Below are 15,980 nucleotides of genomic sequence, written 5' to 3' on the forward strand. Positions count from 1 at the left end.
CACAGCTCTCTTTTTGTTAAAATTATTCATGTTGATATTTCTATCTCACTAGAAAAAGTCTCAGAAGAGAATGATTTACACATTAAAGGTGGTCATCTCTGGGCAGAAGGCTTACAGCTGTTCTTGTATCTTTCTTCTCTTTCACTTCTCCGCATTTTCTAAATTTTCTCTAAAGAACATATATTCAGGGAAAAAAAGATGTATTTGTTTAACTCATATTTAGCCAGATAGTTCGAGAATGACAGTATCCAGAGTCACCCTCACCTGAAAGCTTCCAGTCCCTTTCTAAACAGAACACCCAACCTACACAATTTTGTGGCCAACTTGGGAAACGGGCTAAATCGCTACCTCGTCACAACCGTGCAATCCAATAAGCATCAGGCAGCTTTTCATCTTTTCAGACGGACAAAGAAATGCTGTATAGACTGCTTAGAAGGACCCTTTGTTCAAAGTCCACGGATGGCTGTGTCTCTCCTTGACTCACTGTTATCACTCCATTTCCAGAATTCTGAAGCAGTGGGTGTCGGGGATGGCAGGCAGGTGATGAATGAGATACGAAGTGAACCCAGAAGCCTAGAATACTGTCTCGTGATCTCCCCAGTCAACCACTAATAACTATTTTTCAGCACATAACATTTGCTGAGTGCTAGACAAGGTGAGGCGTGGTACACAAATTGGCTAATCTACACTCCATCACTTAAAGGAGCTTGGTATTTAATTGGGGAAAGAAAGGGTGGTGAGGAGTAACTAATATACAGGCACAATTCCAGACACACAAAACAGCACACAGCCAAGTGCAGCTCCACGGGTGGGTGCTATGCTGGCCCCCGTTACAGTATTTGTATCCCGGACCTTGTGTGGCTTAGACTCTGAGTCCTCTGTATGTTTAGAGATAAGAAGTTTCTGGACATCAAAATAGTCTAGTTAAAGGGAGGTTAAGCTCAAACTTTTTTTGAATTTCCATACTTTTTATTGACAATTTTTCCAAAATTTGATCTGCTTTATTTTCTGCAGTTTACAACTGCAGTTTAATGAACCTACTTGCAGGGTCCCAAGGTCATTTTCATTGCACATAGGTGTTGATGTCATTGAAAGGAGACTAAAAAGACAGGAAACTGACATGCATGTGAATTGATTCCAAGATGGACTGAAGTTTACTTTAAAAGAAAAAAAAAAAACACCTGTTTCTAATACCTATGTTGCTTCTTTCCATTACAAAGGACCACAGTGAGACCTTCCAATAGACTGATGGTTCCAATTGGCTGAAACGTCATTTCCCTTTATAACCCTTTATCACCGGTAAGTACTCTTCATCAGGGAATTCATCATCCCAGACAAGGGGCCTTAGTAACCCTTTTGGGGAAACGGGGCTTTACTCAAGTTCATGTAATAACGTAATGATGGATTTAGGATTAGAAGTCCGATCTCCTGTTTTCAACCCTGAGCTTCCCCGAGTCTGATACCCCAGGTATTTTCCCACAAGGTAAAACTTACTGGGAATTCTGGGGACGTTAGCTACTAGACATAAAAATGGAAGAGACACAGCTCACATCACTTATAAGTATAATGAGATGCTCTGATTTCCAAGTTCACTTCTTGGAAGGTTTTCTGGAACAGGACTCCATTCTCAATGCCAGACAGAGGTATGGCCACTCACGCGCCCCTTGGTTTCATAGCACGATTAAGGAAACCAAGCTGCAGAGAGATGAAGTCTCCCATGCGCCCAGCCCTTGGTCAGCCTGGAGAGCGAACAATGCAAACACGGAACGCGTCCCGCCTGAGCACTCTGACAACCGAACCGGCTATTAAAAACAACAACACCAATAGTGACAACAAACTTGGCTCACCCACCACTTCAAATGCCTTCAGCGGCTCGTAATAACAAACCAACCAACCCCCTCAAACAGCCCAGGATGGATTACAGAACAGGACATGCAGAGTTGGAGCCAGGATCACGGTGGGCTGATTGAGCAGTTCCATGGTCCCATCAGGAGATGGACTCTCTCCACTCTTGGCGCCTTTTGCAGGGCATTGCCTGACGCTTGGCCCTCCTGGTCTCCAAGAGTGGCAGCATTCTGGGCCTCAAACCCACATTCAGAGGCAGCGACTTAAGGAGCCACTTCTTCAGAACAAGACCTTTCTCAGAAGTTCCTAAACAAATCTCTTCTCCCAATACTGGGTAGAACTTGGTCAAGACCCCATTCCAAAACCAGCCACAGTCAGGAGGACAGACTCAGACCATTCAGGCTTCACCCCTTGGAACTGGGGTGGGAACAACGTTTACCTGAGTCCTGTGAGGATGGGGACAAGGAAGGGGTGGGGAGGAAGATCCCTGACCCAATCAGAGCTCTGCCAGAGGAACACAGGGTGGTCGGGATGGAGGGAGACCATTGACACCATGTTCTGAACTCCAAGCCACCTATCCCGGCAGGATTTGTTCCCTGAATCAGGTGTCTCGTCCCTTCTGAGGTGAGAAGAAGCTGTTCTGACAGAGCTTGGATGACCTAGGGATCTGTGAATGCTCATAGAGAGCTTCACCACGTATCGATGTTGGCTTCAGGTAAAACTTACTGAAGGCTCTGAGGGCCTTGATCTAGAGTCAGTGGTGTTCTAGGGGTGGGGATTTAGGCCAGGAACACTGATAGGGCCAGGCCATTGTGGGCAGAGAGAGAGCTTTGGGCGCAGGTAGACCAGTATTTTAAAGTACTCCTTAAACCATACCTGGACTGTCACTATTGGCTTACCCCCAGGTATAATGATACAGACAAGAAATTGAAGTGAGAACCATGAAGGAACATCAGTATTTTTTTTTCTTAACCCAGCCCATGTTCTATGATAGAATTCAGCCCTGCTAAAACAAAAATTGATTTTTGGATGACTGGGTCACAAACTTCTTGCTTTTCCTTTTCTTCTTCTTCTTTTTCTTTGTACTTGCTTTTGATTTTTTTTTAAAAGATTTTATTTATTTATTTGACAGAGACAGCCAGTGAGAGAGGGAACACAAGCAGGGGGAGTGGGAGAGGAAGAAGCAGGCTCCTAGCAGAGGAGCCTGATGCGGGGCTCGATCCCAGAACGCCGGGATCACGCCCTGAGCCGAAGGCAGACGCTTAACCGCTGTGCCACCCAGGCGCCCCTGCTTTTGATTTTTAAGAATAATGAACATATTCTCTTCTATAATGTGAAAACAGAATAACTTTTATTTGGGAAAAAAAAGTCCACATTTGTCATTTAAAACAACATAGGAAATCCCCATCTCAAATAAGCAGTCTGATGATTACTTTTGTAATAGTTGAAAATAAACCAACTTTATTGGAATCAGTCATTACCAATCAAGACTGGAAAACAAATTTATAACTGGTTCAGATTCATGAAGAAAACATTCAGCAATATCTTCATTAAAAGGCAACTTATATTTATTAAGGCTTGAAAGCAAGTTCTGCTATTTTGTTACCACAGTTAGAGGTCTTGAGGAAATCAAGTAACCATCATTTGGAGTGTGTTTATAAAATGTAATGCTTGTTCTTTTACGAAAGCTAGGCATCTTTTGCTAAATTAGTTGACCCCCAGCTTTTAGAATGGGACAAACACGAGGTCAGGAAAGTAAGACAAATTTCAAACATCAGCTGGATATTTTATATTTTAAGTATATGCATAATCATTATTGTGAAATTTCTAACTATGCATAAAATATCTTAGATAATTGGATCCCTTAAACTATGTTTTTCAAAGAAAAACAAAAACAGAAAGAAAAAAAAAAACCAACCAGATTGGTTTTATAGAAAGAGAGATTAGCCCATCCCTATAATGAGGCAATCTCATTTCATTTTTGGTTGGTGAGGGGAGCATTGGATCTAATTTCTCAAGTAACATTAAATAAAATGATACACACTTTGGATCATACCTCATGATGAAAGGAAGGCATCCTGAAACTAAGCCAGGAGAAGAATACTGGCAAAGGTAGACTAATACACGTTCATGAAGAGGGCACATGTTACTTGGTTTGAATGCTGAAAAGCACTGGATAGAAGAAAATGGGTCTTGTTTGCAGAAAAGGCTCCAAGGCCAAAGATACGATGTCTGTTCTCCTAACTTTAGAACTAGGATGCTTCACATGCACATTTCTCTCTCGAACGCTTACGATTCTTTTTAATGGCATGTGAAAAAATAAGGAAGTGATCCCTTAGGAATCACTGAACTTAGTTTTAATAATAAGTTGATACTTCATCTTTCCAAGGAGAGAGACAATGGTATCTTGATTCACTCTGTTACATAAATGGTTCCTGGCCGCTGGGAATAGCGGTGGGTCATGGAAATACCTGCTGGATTCCTGCTGCCTCTAGACTAGTTTAATTTTAGGCAGACTCTCCACTGGTTTCTCACAATGGAAAACTCTTACTAGGCAGACCTGTACCTTCCTGACTCTGCCCCTCTTTTAATTCTATTTGTCTAGGCCTTCCTGATTCCTGGGATTCTTAGGTCTTCAGGGTCTTCCAGGCTCGATTCATCCTGCAACAATGCGAAGATGCTTGGTGTTGTCTTTGTGCAGAATGGCCAGTGGGCATTCTGAAGGAAACTTCATTCTTGGTGAAGCGTTTTTCTAATGAAAAGACCAAGATCCTTGCTGGCCCCACCAGCAGGAAATGTGAACACCGGACACTGGCATTTCCTGGGAAGCTGGAACCAGTCTGAGGTGGTGTGGCCAAATAAGTGTGTTTGGCTTTTCGAAGCCTGTGATTCTGAGTTGTCAGACATTTGACTTTCTTTACCAGGAGATAAAGACACACAATAGACTGAACCATGCTCTAGAACACTCAAGCTTTTATTATCCAGCTCATCATTTAAGGTTATTAAAATCTTACCCAATACCTTCTCTCTGGGCCAACCTGACAGGTAGCCCAACCTGATAGATGGGTAAATTCAACACAGTTATTCTGAGTTTGAGTCTTCTTTCTGCCTCAGCCTCCCACTATGCTATCCCACAAAAATAAAATAAAATAGTGACCTGAAAGTCAAAGGAGAAAAATAAATCCAAAATAAAATAGGATCTCAATCCAAACCCTTTCAAATGCCACTGAAAAGCTTTCCGAGGGATCAGGATTCATTCAAGACCAATGACAGGGTGACGTCCTGTCTTAAAACTCTGGAGTTCAAACTGCAAACCTTCAGTACTCCCTGAGTTGGTTCTGGAGACTCCTAAGGACCTCATGATACTGATACTTGAAGATGATTTGCTGTGTATGTGACAGGGTTGTGGCCAAAGCCCAGGGAGGCTGAAGGATCTGGAGAAAAAAATCTCTTTTGGAAAAAATAATCAGAAGGTAGTATTATTGTTATTTAAAAATATTCTGCTTAATCTGGTCATAAGACATTAAAGCTCTCAATCAAGAGTCAGATGTATTATTTAATAATCTATTGAAATAAAAAGATATTCCTGAATTAAGTCTCAGAAGTGCTTTCCATCTGTAACTCCGTGCCCTATTTTCAATGGTTATAATTGATCGTGTAACTGCCCCCCCCCACTGGTGCCTTAATATCGTTATTTATGTAAAACTAAGTCAACCACAGAAGGAACATCTAAAAACAACAATGTTGATTCAGTTTGGCTTCTTTGTTTTTAAAGACTTGCCAATGGCTGACTTCTGACTCTCAAATCAGTCATTAGTATCAGACAAGCCCTAGCTGGGAGCGGGGCCACCTGGGGGCCTGTTTTCTCTGTCCTGCTGGCCAAGCTATACCGAAGTGCTTCTAGAACAGCACCACTGTGGGTCTCTGGAAAGTAAACTGCCTCTTAGGTCATCGTTCCTGTGTTGCTAAACCCAGGGAAGGGTTTCTGAGGACAACAGGATTTACACTAATTAAAAGTCCTCTGGGATCATTCAAGACTTCATCTCCCAAGAGGCCAGTTCGGGGCTTTTCCCTACAGTAAAAAGAACTGTTTCCTCACCATGCTCCTTTTTAAACATGTCTGGGGACTAAGTTCCCAGGGAGTCCCTGGGAAGCTTCCTTTAGGGGTGGGAATGAATCAACGCCTCCTGCCCTTGCAAAGCTCTCAGGCTAATAAAACGTCCTACGGAGAAATTTTGTCTTCCTCAGTGGGCTCAAGGGGCTCCTGCTTCCTCCCCTCTGCTCAGATCAGTGGGCCCTGTGATTTCTTCAGAGATCCCTGGAGGCAGGTCCGTCTGGGGGTTGCTGGGGTGAGCATATGCCGATGTTTCTATGGAAAGGACCGTGCTGCCCTGACCTTCCTGAGCAATGAGCCGGGTCCCAGGCTTTCTGGCACCTGGGAGCTTCACTCTACCCGCCGGCAGCCCGGATGGGAGGCCTGCTGAAGGGGACCTTCTATGGTGGGTGGCTTTTCTCACAGGGCATCACTAGGGCAGAGGGCTGACGATTAGCTCATTTTTCTTAGTTTCCTCTGCACAGGTCCCCAGGCTTGAGCCGGGTGAGCTTCGAAGGAGATGAAACTCAAGGAAAATGACTAAGGAGTGAAATATTAGCTAAAAAAACGTTCCTTCTTCATCTGGCAGGTGAGTGAGATGGCAGGAAAATTAACTCAGATGGGCCATCTACTTTACTTCAAGCCCAAACCACATGGTTTCCCAGTCAGAAAGGCCCATGGACTTTCTTCCTAAGGTGTTCCATGATCTTGCCATCTCTCACCCATCAGAGGCTGCAGCCAGCTTAGCCAGGAGCCCCACCTGGCTGGCAGACCCACATTCCGGAACAACTTGAAGAGACTGGAAAGTCATTTTTGGCCAATTCTTGGGTTTTTGCTCTAAGGTTGACATCAGCAGTTCAAGATTTAGTGAGATCATGAGAGAAAAGACCTGTGTGAAAGATTCCCAGGGAACATTGAGCCTCATAAAGAACTTCTTTATCTCCAACCCCTCCTCCCCTCCCCCCCACCTCCCATCTGCTTTCTCACAGACCAAAATTCACTTATGGATCAAACAATCAAACCCAGGCATGTCATCTCCAACAAAACTACCCCGAAGCAAGCAACCCCCATGGCTGGTAGACCCCGTGGGTCTTTTGGCATCGACACTGCTCCCCCTCCCCTTCCCAGTCCCCTGGTTTGCGACTGCATGCCAATTTCCCTCCCTCAAAAGGCCTGGACAGTTTAGAACCAGAGGTTGGTGTCAGCCCGACACACAAGAGCATCGCGACCTTCTCAACACTGCAGCCAAAAGAGACGGTCTGAAATGGTTTTCCAGCCTGGTCTTCAGTACCCCGTGTGACCAGAGCATCAGCAAGCAGAGAGGGACTGAAGGTGTGGGTGCCAACTGGCAAATCCACAGCCTGCCTGTCCTCCACTCACTCCCGCAAACGCAGAGGCTCTCTTTCTAGTAAGAACTACCATGGCATCTGTCCTTGGCTGCTACCAACCAAGAGGAGGGGAGAAGGGGACACGGTGCTGCGTGATCCTAATGCAGCTGTGCATTGATTCTGATGTTGGCGGAGGGCCAGGGACAGTCCCCTAGGTGGGCTGTTCAGCCCTGACCCCAGGCACACACTGAAACCCAGACCGGGCCCAAAGGCTGAGAGCTTGAGTGTTTCTACATTTCTGCTTGCAGATGCCCGTGTGATCAGATGGGGTGGGCTCGGACCTCCATAAGAGACGGCAGGCTGGAGCCCCAGGAGGCCAGCAACAACACGCGGAAGGGGGAGTCTGTGAGGCCTGGGTTCCTTTGGGAGAAGCCGAGTCCTTCTGCTGACAGCGGTGGGGCAAGGTGGCGGAGCTCAGGACCGGCTGAGGCGTTTGGCGACGTCGGCGTAGGCCAACTCGATCTCCTTGTCGGCCGCGCAGGTGTTGGTGAACTCGTCCCGGGCGTACGCGTTCTCCAGGTACCGCCACAGGCCGGTCATCTCGGCCGGGAAATCGTAGTTGCGGTACTTCTTGGCCACAATCTACAACACAGACGGCAGCACAGAGATGGCGTGAAGGCACGAGACAAACCATCGGGAGGGAAGGAGGGAGGCGCGGGACCCCGCGTGCGTCCAGGGTGGGGGAGACCCCATGCGCAGCACGGCGGGCCCGCTGCAAAATGTTCGTCTTGCAAGGTGTGGGTGCTGCCTTCTTTCCATCCTCTCTACGCTTATTTATTTTGTAATATATATATTTTTTGCCCTTTGACCTAGGCATTCTGCTTCGAGGGATTTTCCTTAGGAAATCATCACAAAGATTTAGCTACCTATGTGTGATCACATGACGAAGAATAAAAAATGCAATATTAAAAAAAATGGCAGGGAAAGAAATGTCCAGCAATAGGTACATGGATAAATGCATTATCATAGGTAAATACAGTGCCAGACTGGAGAGCCTTTAGAAATGATGCTGCAGAGGAAGTCCCAGGCATCTGGAAAACTCTTTTAGATCATTAAGTGGGCGCCTGGGTGGCTCAGTCGGTTAAGCATCTTCGGCTCAGGTCATGATCCCAGAGTCCTGGGATCAAGTCTTGCATCTGGTTCCCTGCTCTGTGGGGGGTCTGCTTCCCCTTCTCCCCCCTGCTCATGCTCTCTCTTGTTCTTTCTCTCTATCTCAAATAAATAAATAAAATCTTAAAAGAAAAAAAAAAGATTGTTAAGTTTCAAGTGCAGTGCAAACAAATTAATAAATAAATTAAAATTTTTAAAAAGTGCAGTAGAATGCATTTGGAGAAATACGTGTGGTGACTAGAAGTATATATACCAATATATTACCAGTGGTTATGTCTGACTGATAGAATTATAAATTTTTTCCCCTCATCCACTTTTTTTACATAAACACCCTTATTTATAGGGGAGAACAAAAAGCATAAAAAGTAAGTTAGATGCTGGAATGTACATGCAGTTTCCAGGTATGATGTGGGAGGAACAAATCGTGATTTCTATTCTCTTCGGAGTTTGCCACATGTGGGGCCTGTGGACAGGTGTTCGGGGGAGGTGCTGTTTGTACTCAAGCAGTAACATAGTGTTAAGACCATGGGCTCCGGATTCCCGCTAACTGGATCGTCAATTTTACTCCACTACATAACAGCTGTGTGACCTTGGACTAGTGACTTAGCCTCCCTGAACCCCAATTTCTTTATCTCTAAAGTGAAGGTAATAATAGGACCTACCTTGGAGTAACAAATTCGTTAATACACATAAAATGCTTAGAGGAGTGGCTGGCTTATACTGAGTGCTCAAGAAACGTTATCTCCTATGATAATTCACTGAGACGTATCGTTTGCCCATTTGCATGCAGAGGGGGTGACCTGTGTAGTGACATGGGGCCTCAAACTCAGAAGGGCTTGCTTTTGGTTCAATGCTCTGCTGTCACCATCTGGAAATTCTGAGTACTTTTTAACAGGGGCCCCTTTATTGACACGGCACGCCGGGCTCCGCATGTTAGCCGGCCTTGCTTCTAGCTCTTTGAGGCCGGAGTGGGAATAGCAAAGAGTAGTCTCTCTCCTAAGGCACTGACTTCTGACTCCTTCCCTTGCTTTCTTTTTTAGAGAGGTCTTCAGGCTGCAGGCCCTGGGATCCTCCCACTCAGAGAATCCCCGAGTTCAACTACTCTGGGCTTTCATCTTCATTTTGGTGCCAGTGATGTTCAGGGTTCCCTGGAAAGCTGTGCTGAGTGAACACAGCGCTGACCTATTGCATGAAAAACGCAGCCTCATCAGTGTGACCACATTCCCAAGGAGCATGCATTTTCCCCTTCCCTTCTCCTGCATCAGTTTGGAAGTTCTGTTACAATAGTAAGCTCTATTCTATTCCGAATTTCAGTTCCCGCTTCAGTATCCTAGCTCTTCCCTAGTTTGTGAGCCGTATAAGGACAGGAACCCCAGCTTCTTCATTTCTATGCTGCCTGATAATACCGTTAAGATTTTTTTTAAAAGATGTTATTTATTTAAGAGAGAGCGAGAGTACAAGGGTGGGGTGAGCAGGCTCCCCGCTGAGCAGGGAGGCCCCAGTGACAATGCGGGGTTCGATCCCAGGACCTTGGGATCATGACCTGAGCTGAAGGCAGATGCTTCACTGACTGGGCCACCCAGGCGCCCCTCAATAACACAGTTTATAAAAGTAATGGCACTAGCGAGCATTTATTTACTATGTGCTCTGCTCCAGGCTGTTTTAAGCACATGCAAGCATCTTAAACCCCTAAATAACTCTATAAGGAAGAGTGTATTATATTCCCATTTTACAGATGAGGAAAGTAAGGCAAAGAGAAGTTCAATAAGTAAGGATTCAATAAACAGCTGTATTGCATCTTTACTATCTTCAGGTATCCTAAATCAAAGTGCATCTAGAGTCAAATGTAAGAGACTCACTTAATTCTGGAGACTGAAGATCCTTAGCAATGAGCAGACTGACCCCATTAGAGCAAAAATGGGTTACACAGTGTGGCACAGGAAATGAATTAATTCAACCAATATCTTTTGAGTAATCACTAATGTTTATTATAGTCCTTGCTTTTCTTTTTCTTTCGAGTGTAATTGACACACAATGTCACATTCGTTTCAGGTGCACCCGTAGTCCATATGCTCTATATGGACAAGTCTATATGCTCCGCCCTGCTCACCAGCAGGGAAGCTCCCATCTGTCACCATAGGATGCTATTACAATATCATTGACTCTATTCCTTCTGCTGGGCCTGGTATTCCCATGACAGTCCTTCCCTTCTCTCCACGTGGCCACCCAGCCATATGCAAATGAGAAAGGAAGGGCTGTATTCAGAATCCTTTGTGTGCCAGTTACCCAGCTATTGTTGCTTATCTCCAAATCATCCTTGTGTTTGTTTCTTTGGGACGCTGGGACGCTGGGACGCTGGGGCCTGGACTCTGCAAATCACACCTGTTCCACCAGTGGCTCCCTGTTAGGATCTGCCAAGAGGGGGCGCTAGAGAGAGAGAGTCAGCAAGGCTGGACGAGGGAGAAGGGCCGCCCCTTTCTGGCCTGGGCGTCCTGTTCCCATCAGACCCTCCTTTGCTCCCGCGGCAGCAGCTGAGTCCAGTTTTCTTGTTTTGCCATCACTGGTGGAACCAGTGTCCTCACCCTGGCTGAGAGAGGCCAACGCACAATGGTGACCCCACTGCAGGGGTCAAATCAGACCCCAGCCGCAGCCAGCAGTGCCCCACCTCAGAGGTCCGAGTTCTGCTCTGCGGGGCCCCTTCATCTAAGTTTCCAAGTTTAGATCCTTGCGACCTCTTCTGTTTGCCTCCCCTGCCTCAGGAAGGTGGAACCTCATGGTACATTTTGCCTTCCTAGTTCTTCAGTACTTACTGCTCTTTCTATTAAATGCTCTCCGGTTTGGGGTGGTCACCAAAGAAGCCATCCCCACGATGTTCTGCCCAGCTTCGGTGTGACTAAGAAGGAAAGGTGAAAGCAAACTCTGGGGCCAGCACCCATTGCCAGTTCTCCTTGACCTCCCCCTGTTCACTGCACGGGGAGGGTCCCTTGGGTTTGCCCAGGAGGCTTTGAAAAGAAGGTGCCCTGACTGAGGGGCAGGTCCGTACGGGAGCGGCGGGTCACAGAGCGACAGATGGAGCGGCCTCGAGTCTCTCCATGCTGGGAGTTGTTTTCATTATTAAAGGATGCACTATTGGGGCGCCTGGGTGGCTCAGTCGTTAAGCATCTGCCTTCGGCTCAGGGCGTGATCCCAGGGTCCTGAGATCAAGCCCCACATCAGGCTCCTCTGCTGGGAGCCTGCTTCTTCCTCTCCCACTCCCCCTGCTTGTGTTCCCTCTCTCACTGGCTGTCTCTATCTCTGTCAAATAAATAAATAAAATCNAAATAAATCTTCAAAAAAATAAAATAAAATAAAGGATGCGGTATGAGATTTAAAACAGCAGAAGGGCAACTTATGGATATATACTTGTGCTTATATCTCCTTTCCTGTTCGCTTCAGGGGCTGAAGCAGGTCACTGTGCTAGGCAGGGGTCCCAGGGGCTGCTCCAGAAGGCCCTCCGTGCCCCTCCCTGCCCGGATCCGCAAGCCCTGAGCCTTGGCCGCATAGCTGGGTCTTTCCTCACATGTTGGCTTGCCTTGAGGAGATGAGGACTTTAAGGGAGCCAGACAGTGAGAGTTCAAACCAGGCTCTCAGGGAGAATGAAGAGGAACCTGGACGAGAGCCAGGCAGGAGAGGGAGAGAGCGCGAAAGTGCACGGGCGAGGATGCGCACCCGGGGCTCTGATGTTCACAGGAACTTCCATGCTCATGGTCTGAATTTGCTCTTTCATATGAAAACAGTTAGCTCCCACAGCCCAGATTAGGTTTTGGCATCAGGAGCCAAACTGGAGGCCTGACTTGGCTCTTCCTTCACTCTTTCTGCACGATGGGGCTTTGCCAGGTCTCTGGGATCTGATAAGCTGGATCAGCAGAAATCCAAGGAGACAGAAGGCGAGGCCCAGCCTTTGTCCCCTCGAAGGCTGTCCTCCCTCTGATCCCCAGCTTCTCCAAGTGAACAGCTCACTGAACTCCGTCCAAGGACACGGGCGGAGCATCGTTGTTTGGGGCTGGGAGGAACTGGAGGACTGGCAGGATGAAGCACAGGGCCTGGGGGTCCATTCGTTTACCTTATTAGACAGGAAATTCTTGAGTGGGTGGCAATATACGTTTGGGTAAGACAGAACAAAGAAGGAGTAAAGGAAGAGAAAAGAAAGAGGCAAGAAGGAATATCTCTTCATTGAGGCATGAGAATAATGAATTCCAGAAAGAGTCAATGACTTGCCCCGGTTCATGCTGTTAGTGGGTGTTAGATACAGGACTAGGACGTGGGTCTCGTGACTTTCTGAATGGGGGTCTTCCCATTACGTCACGTGTAACTGAACTGGAATCATACCATCCCCCATGGTGCCACTTGTTCCTCAGGAAAAGAGAATAAAAGATGTTTCCCGGGGTGTGGTGGGACCTGCAGTAATTAATAACTTCAAAGACATGTAGCTTGGCTGGACTTACAAGTAACCATTTGCTTGGCCCCGAACCCAAAGTGTCTTCATATTGATAGACAGCATTTTCCCGGCCTATCAGCAATGGCACGCGGGATTCCCACCCAGTCTCCGGCTCTGACCACATCCCAGTGGGAACACCGGTGCTTACACAGCTCAGATTTCAATTCAAGCTGGTTGTGCTCTGATTGGAGGGAAGCCCACATTTCTAGCTGAGGACTTCAGCTGGAAAACGATAGGCAGATATCTAGCTGATCAATGATTGAATCTGATTCTTCTTAGTGAAGGGCAGAAGGAAAATGGTATGATAAAGACACAAGCCAGGTGATCAAATGGTCAGTCAATGAGTATTTCTGAAAGGGCCGCCACTTACCCACCATCGTGCTTGGAGGAGCCGCTACCCCACAGAGTTTATTGTCTGACTGAGACATACGATATAAATGTGTATAAAAGTAGAGAACAGTCTAGCAATATGGCCCCCCTGTGTGTTTCTCTAGGCTGGTGAGGGCCAGGAAAGGATGTAAGAAGAAGCATTAGTTTAGAGAAAGAACATCAGGGCACACAACTATTGTCTTTGAATGAGGTGAAACAGAGCAGCCCGGTTCCATACTGCTCCAGAGAACAAGGGGAGCAGGGGGGCTGTTTGGGCCCAACACAAGGAAGGGGGTTTTTAGGAGAGCCCGGGTGGCTCAGTCAGTTAAGCTTCCCACTCTTGATTTAGGCTCAAGTCATGATCTCAGGGTTGTGAGATAGGGCCCCACATCGGGCTCTGTGCTGGGCATGGAGACTGCTTAAGATTCTCTCTCTTGCTCTCCTTCTGCCCCCTCCACTCTAAAAAAAAAAAAAAAAAAAAAAAAAAAAGGAAGGATGTTTAAATGATCAGAGTCTTCCAAAATGATAGGGCCGACTCGTTAGGCAGAGGGCTCTTCATCGTCAGAAGTGTGCAGGGACAGCTGCATGGAAGCCCATCACAGACACATGGAAAGTGGTCCAGTGAGGGGTCAAGATGGTTTGGGATGACCTTCGAATTCCCTTCTTTCCAACTCTCGGATCCTAGAATTCTTATAGGACAGGATTACACTGCATGTGGACGTTGATCAGTGAGGACAACCATGGCAAGAAAATGATGTCACTTCTTGCAGCCTCCAGCTCTTCAACTGGTAGATGAGGAAGAGGGTACACGCCTGCCCTAGCAAGCTACTAAAGGGAATGAGAAGGTTGCCGATGAAGCAACACATAGAGGTGTGGGGATGTGGCCAGTGAAAACCTGTGGGCACAGGCAAGGAAGACGCTCTCCCTCTCTTTATATATATATGTATATATATGTATAAATGTATGCATACACACATATGTGTATATGTGACCACACATGTTATAACAACAGCAGCTACTATGTGTTGAGCCTTTACAATATGCCAGGCACTGTTGCCCCATATTTACTCACCCAGCCAAGAAGTAAAAATAAGAGTAAGAAGTAAGTAATATATGCCTGTTTTACTGAAGCTCGGAGAGTCTATACAGCCAGCAAGCAGTGGAGGCTGACTTCGGGTTCCTATTCCTGTGACTTCAGAGCCCAGACTCCTGACCAACAGGTGGCACTGTCCTGGACACTTCCTGGCAGGTGAGGCTGGCCTATGATGGAGTTGGATATGGCGAGCAACCTGCAGATAGAGCTGTCTTACCTTGACCACATGGAGTTTGGGCAACAGGTTGCAGTCGGCCAGGGTCAGCTCGTCCCCATCTAGGAATTTGCGCCGGGACTTCTTGTCTTCGTCCCCGCAAGTGTTGGCATCGATCTCCTCTGGGAGAGGGTTGTTCAGGTAGTCATCCAGTTTCTTCAGTGCCCTGGTCAGGCCTCTCTCAAGGGCTGGCATGAAACAGCAGAAGAAGAATCTTTAGTCAACCTTCCTGCTACTGGAAACAACCAGGGGTCTTCAGAGTAAAGTAGCCTATCCTGACTTCTGTACCCCCCGTCACACTGCCAGCTCCCACACACTACAGAATACCTGGAAGCCATTAATACAACACAGAAGACAAGTGTTAAGTGGTCTGAAAAAGCAAAGCTTAACCAAACAATAAATACTAGTTAATCCTTAAAACACACACACACACACACACACACAAATATAGAATTGCAACCATTAGGATATATGTCAAAGTTTTTAGAGTGCTTATCTCCAGTAGATACAATAATAGCCAACTTTCATTTTCTGTTTTGCTTCTTTATATTTTGCCAATATTCCACAATTAAGCCACATAATAATTTTGTTGAAAGAAAGGGCTCTGAATTAAGTAAATAACTGCTTAGAAATCCTAGGACAGAGATATGCACCAGACTTTGTGGAAGCATTAACCTTGGAAGCACCAACTGACCCAACCTGAGAAGGGGAGGGGACAAGGCTTCCGGGAAGACACGAGATAGGAAAGTACGCCACCCTGCTTGGTGTTGCCCCTACCGGACTGATGGATACCAGAAGGGCACTGCTTCCGTTTAATCTAGAGATGGTTGTTCTCAAAATCGGAGATGTCCAAAATGGAAGGGCTGGGGCACCAGGCAGAGGGTTCCACCAGAAATGTACCGTAGCTGCATGGAAACCTGTCATGGACACAGCTCAGAGAATGAACATCCAAAGGACGACAACGTGGCAGACGACTATGACAGTCTTGCCCCAACAATTTCCTATCCGATAATTCATTTGGACACAAGACTAGAACAAAATATTCAAAAGAACAACAGCTAAAAACCACTATCACTCGGAACCAATCCATCGAGAATCTCACAGTCGATTCAAGGCTCAGAACACTGGCCACCCGAGCTCCGAGGACAGGGGTGAAGGAGATGGCTGGTCGGGTCCCCAGCCACCGCACCTGTGTCATCACCCCATCCCCAAGGCTGTTTTTCCCAGACTCTGGTGTAGAGTGTGACACCAAGGTAATAGGATTCAGTCCTGATGTTAATTCTGGCAGATGGAAGAGGGATGCTGCCCCCGGGGCAAAAGCCCAGAGGACTGGACCCTTATTTACTTTTTCCCAAATGTGCCTTCTGTTAGCCACTCCTCCCGTAACCCAA

At 46.7% G+C, this 15,980-nt stretch overlaps 1 protein-coding gene across 6 annotated transcripts in view; it reads right to left on the bottom strand.

Annotated features, from left to right (window-relative positions):
• Positions 1-3,174: 3,174 nt before the first annotated feature.
• Positions 3,175-15,980, bottom strand: part of CLIC5 (chloride intracellular channel 5) — a 160,190-nt gene continuing 147,384 nt past the window's right edge. For all 6 annotated transcript variants that reach the window (XM_002925622.4, XM_034648302.1, XM_011232834.3 and 3 more), the window contains 2 exons: positions 14,593-14,777; positions 3,175-7,908 (listed from right to left, as the gene is read on the bottom strand). In XM_002925622.4, the coding sequence (XP_002925668.2) occupies positions 7,741-7,908; positions 14,593-14,777 (353 nt within the window). In that variant the 3' untranslated portion in view covers positions 3,175-7,740. The remainder of the gene's footprint in view (positions 7,909-14,592; positions 14,778-15,980) is intronic.

The sequence above is a fragment of the Ailuropoda melanoleuca genome, chromosome 19 (assembly GCF_002007445.2).
Source record: "Ailuropoda melanoleuca isolate Jingjing chromosome 19, ASM200744v2, whole genome shotgun sequence".
Classification (NCBI taxonomy): Eukaryota; Metazoa; Chordata; class Mammalia; order Carnivora; family Ursidae; genus Ailuropoda; species Ailuropoda melanoleuca.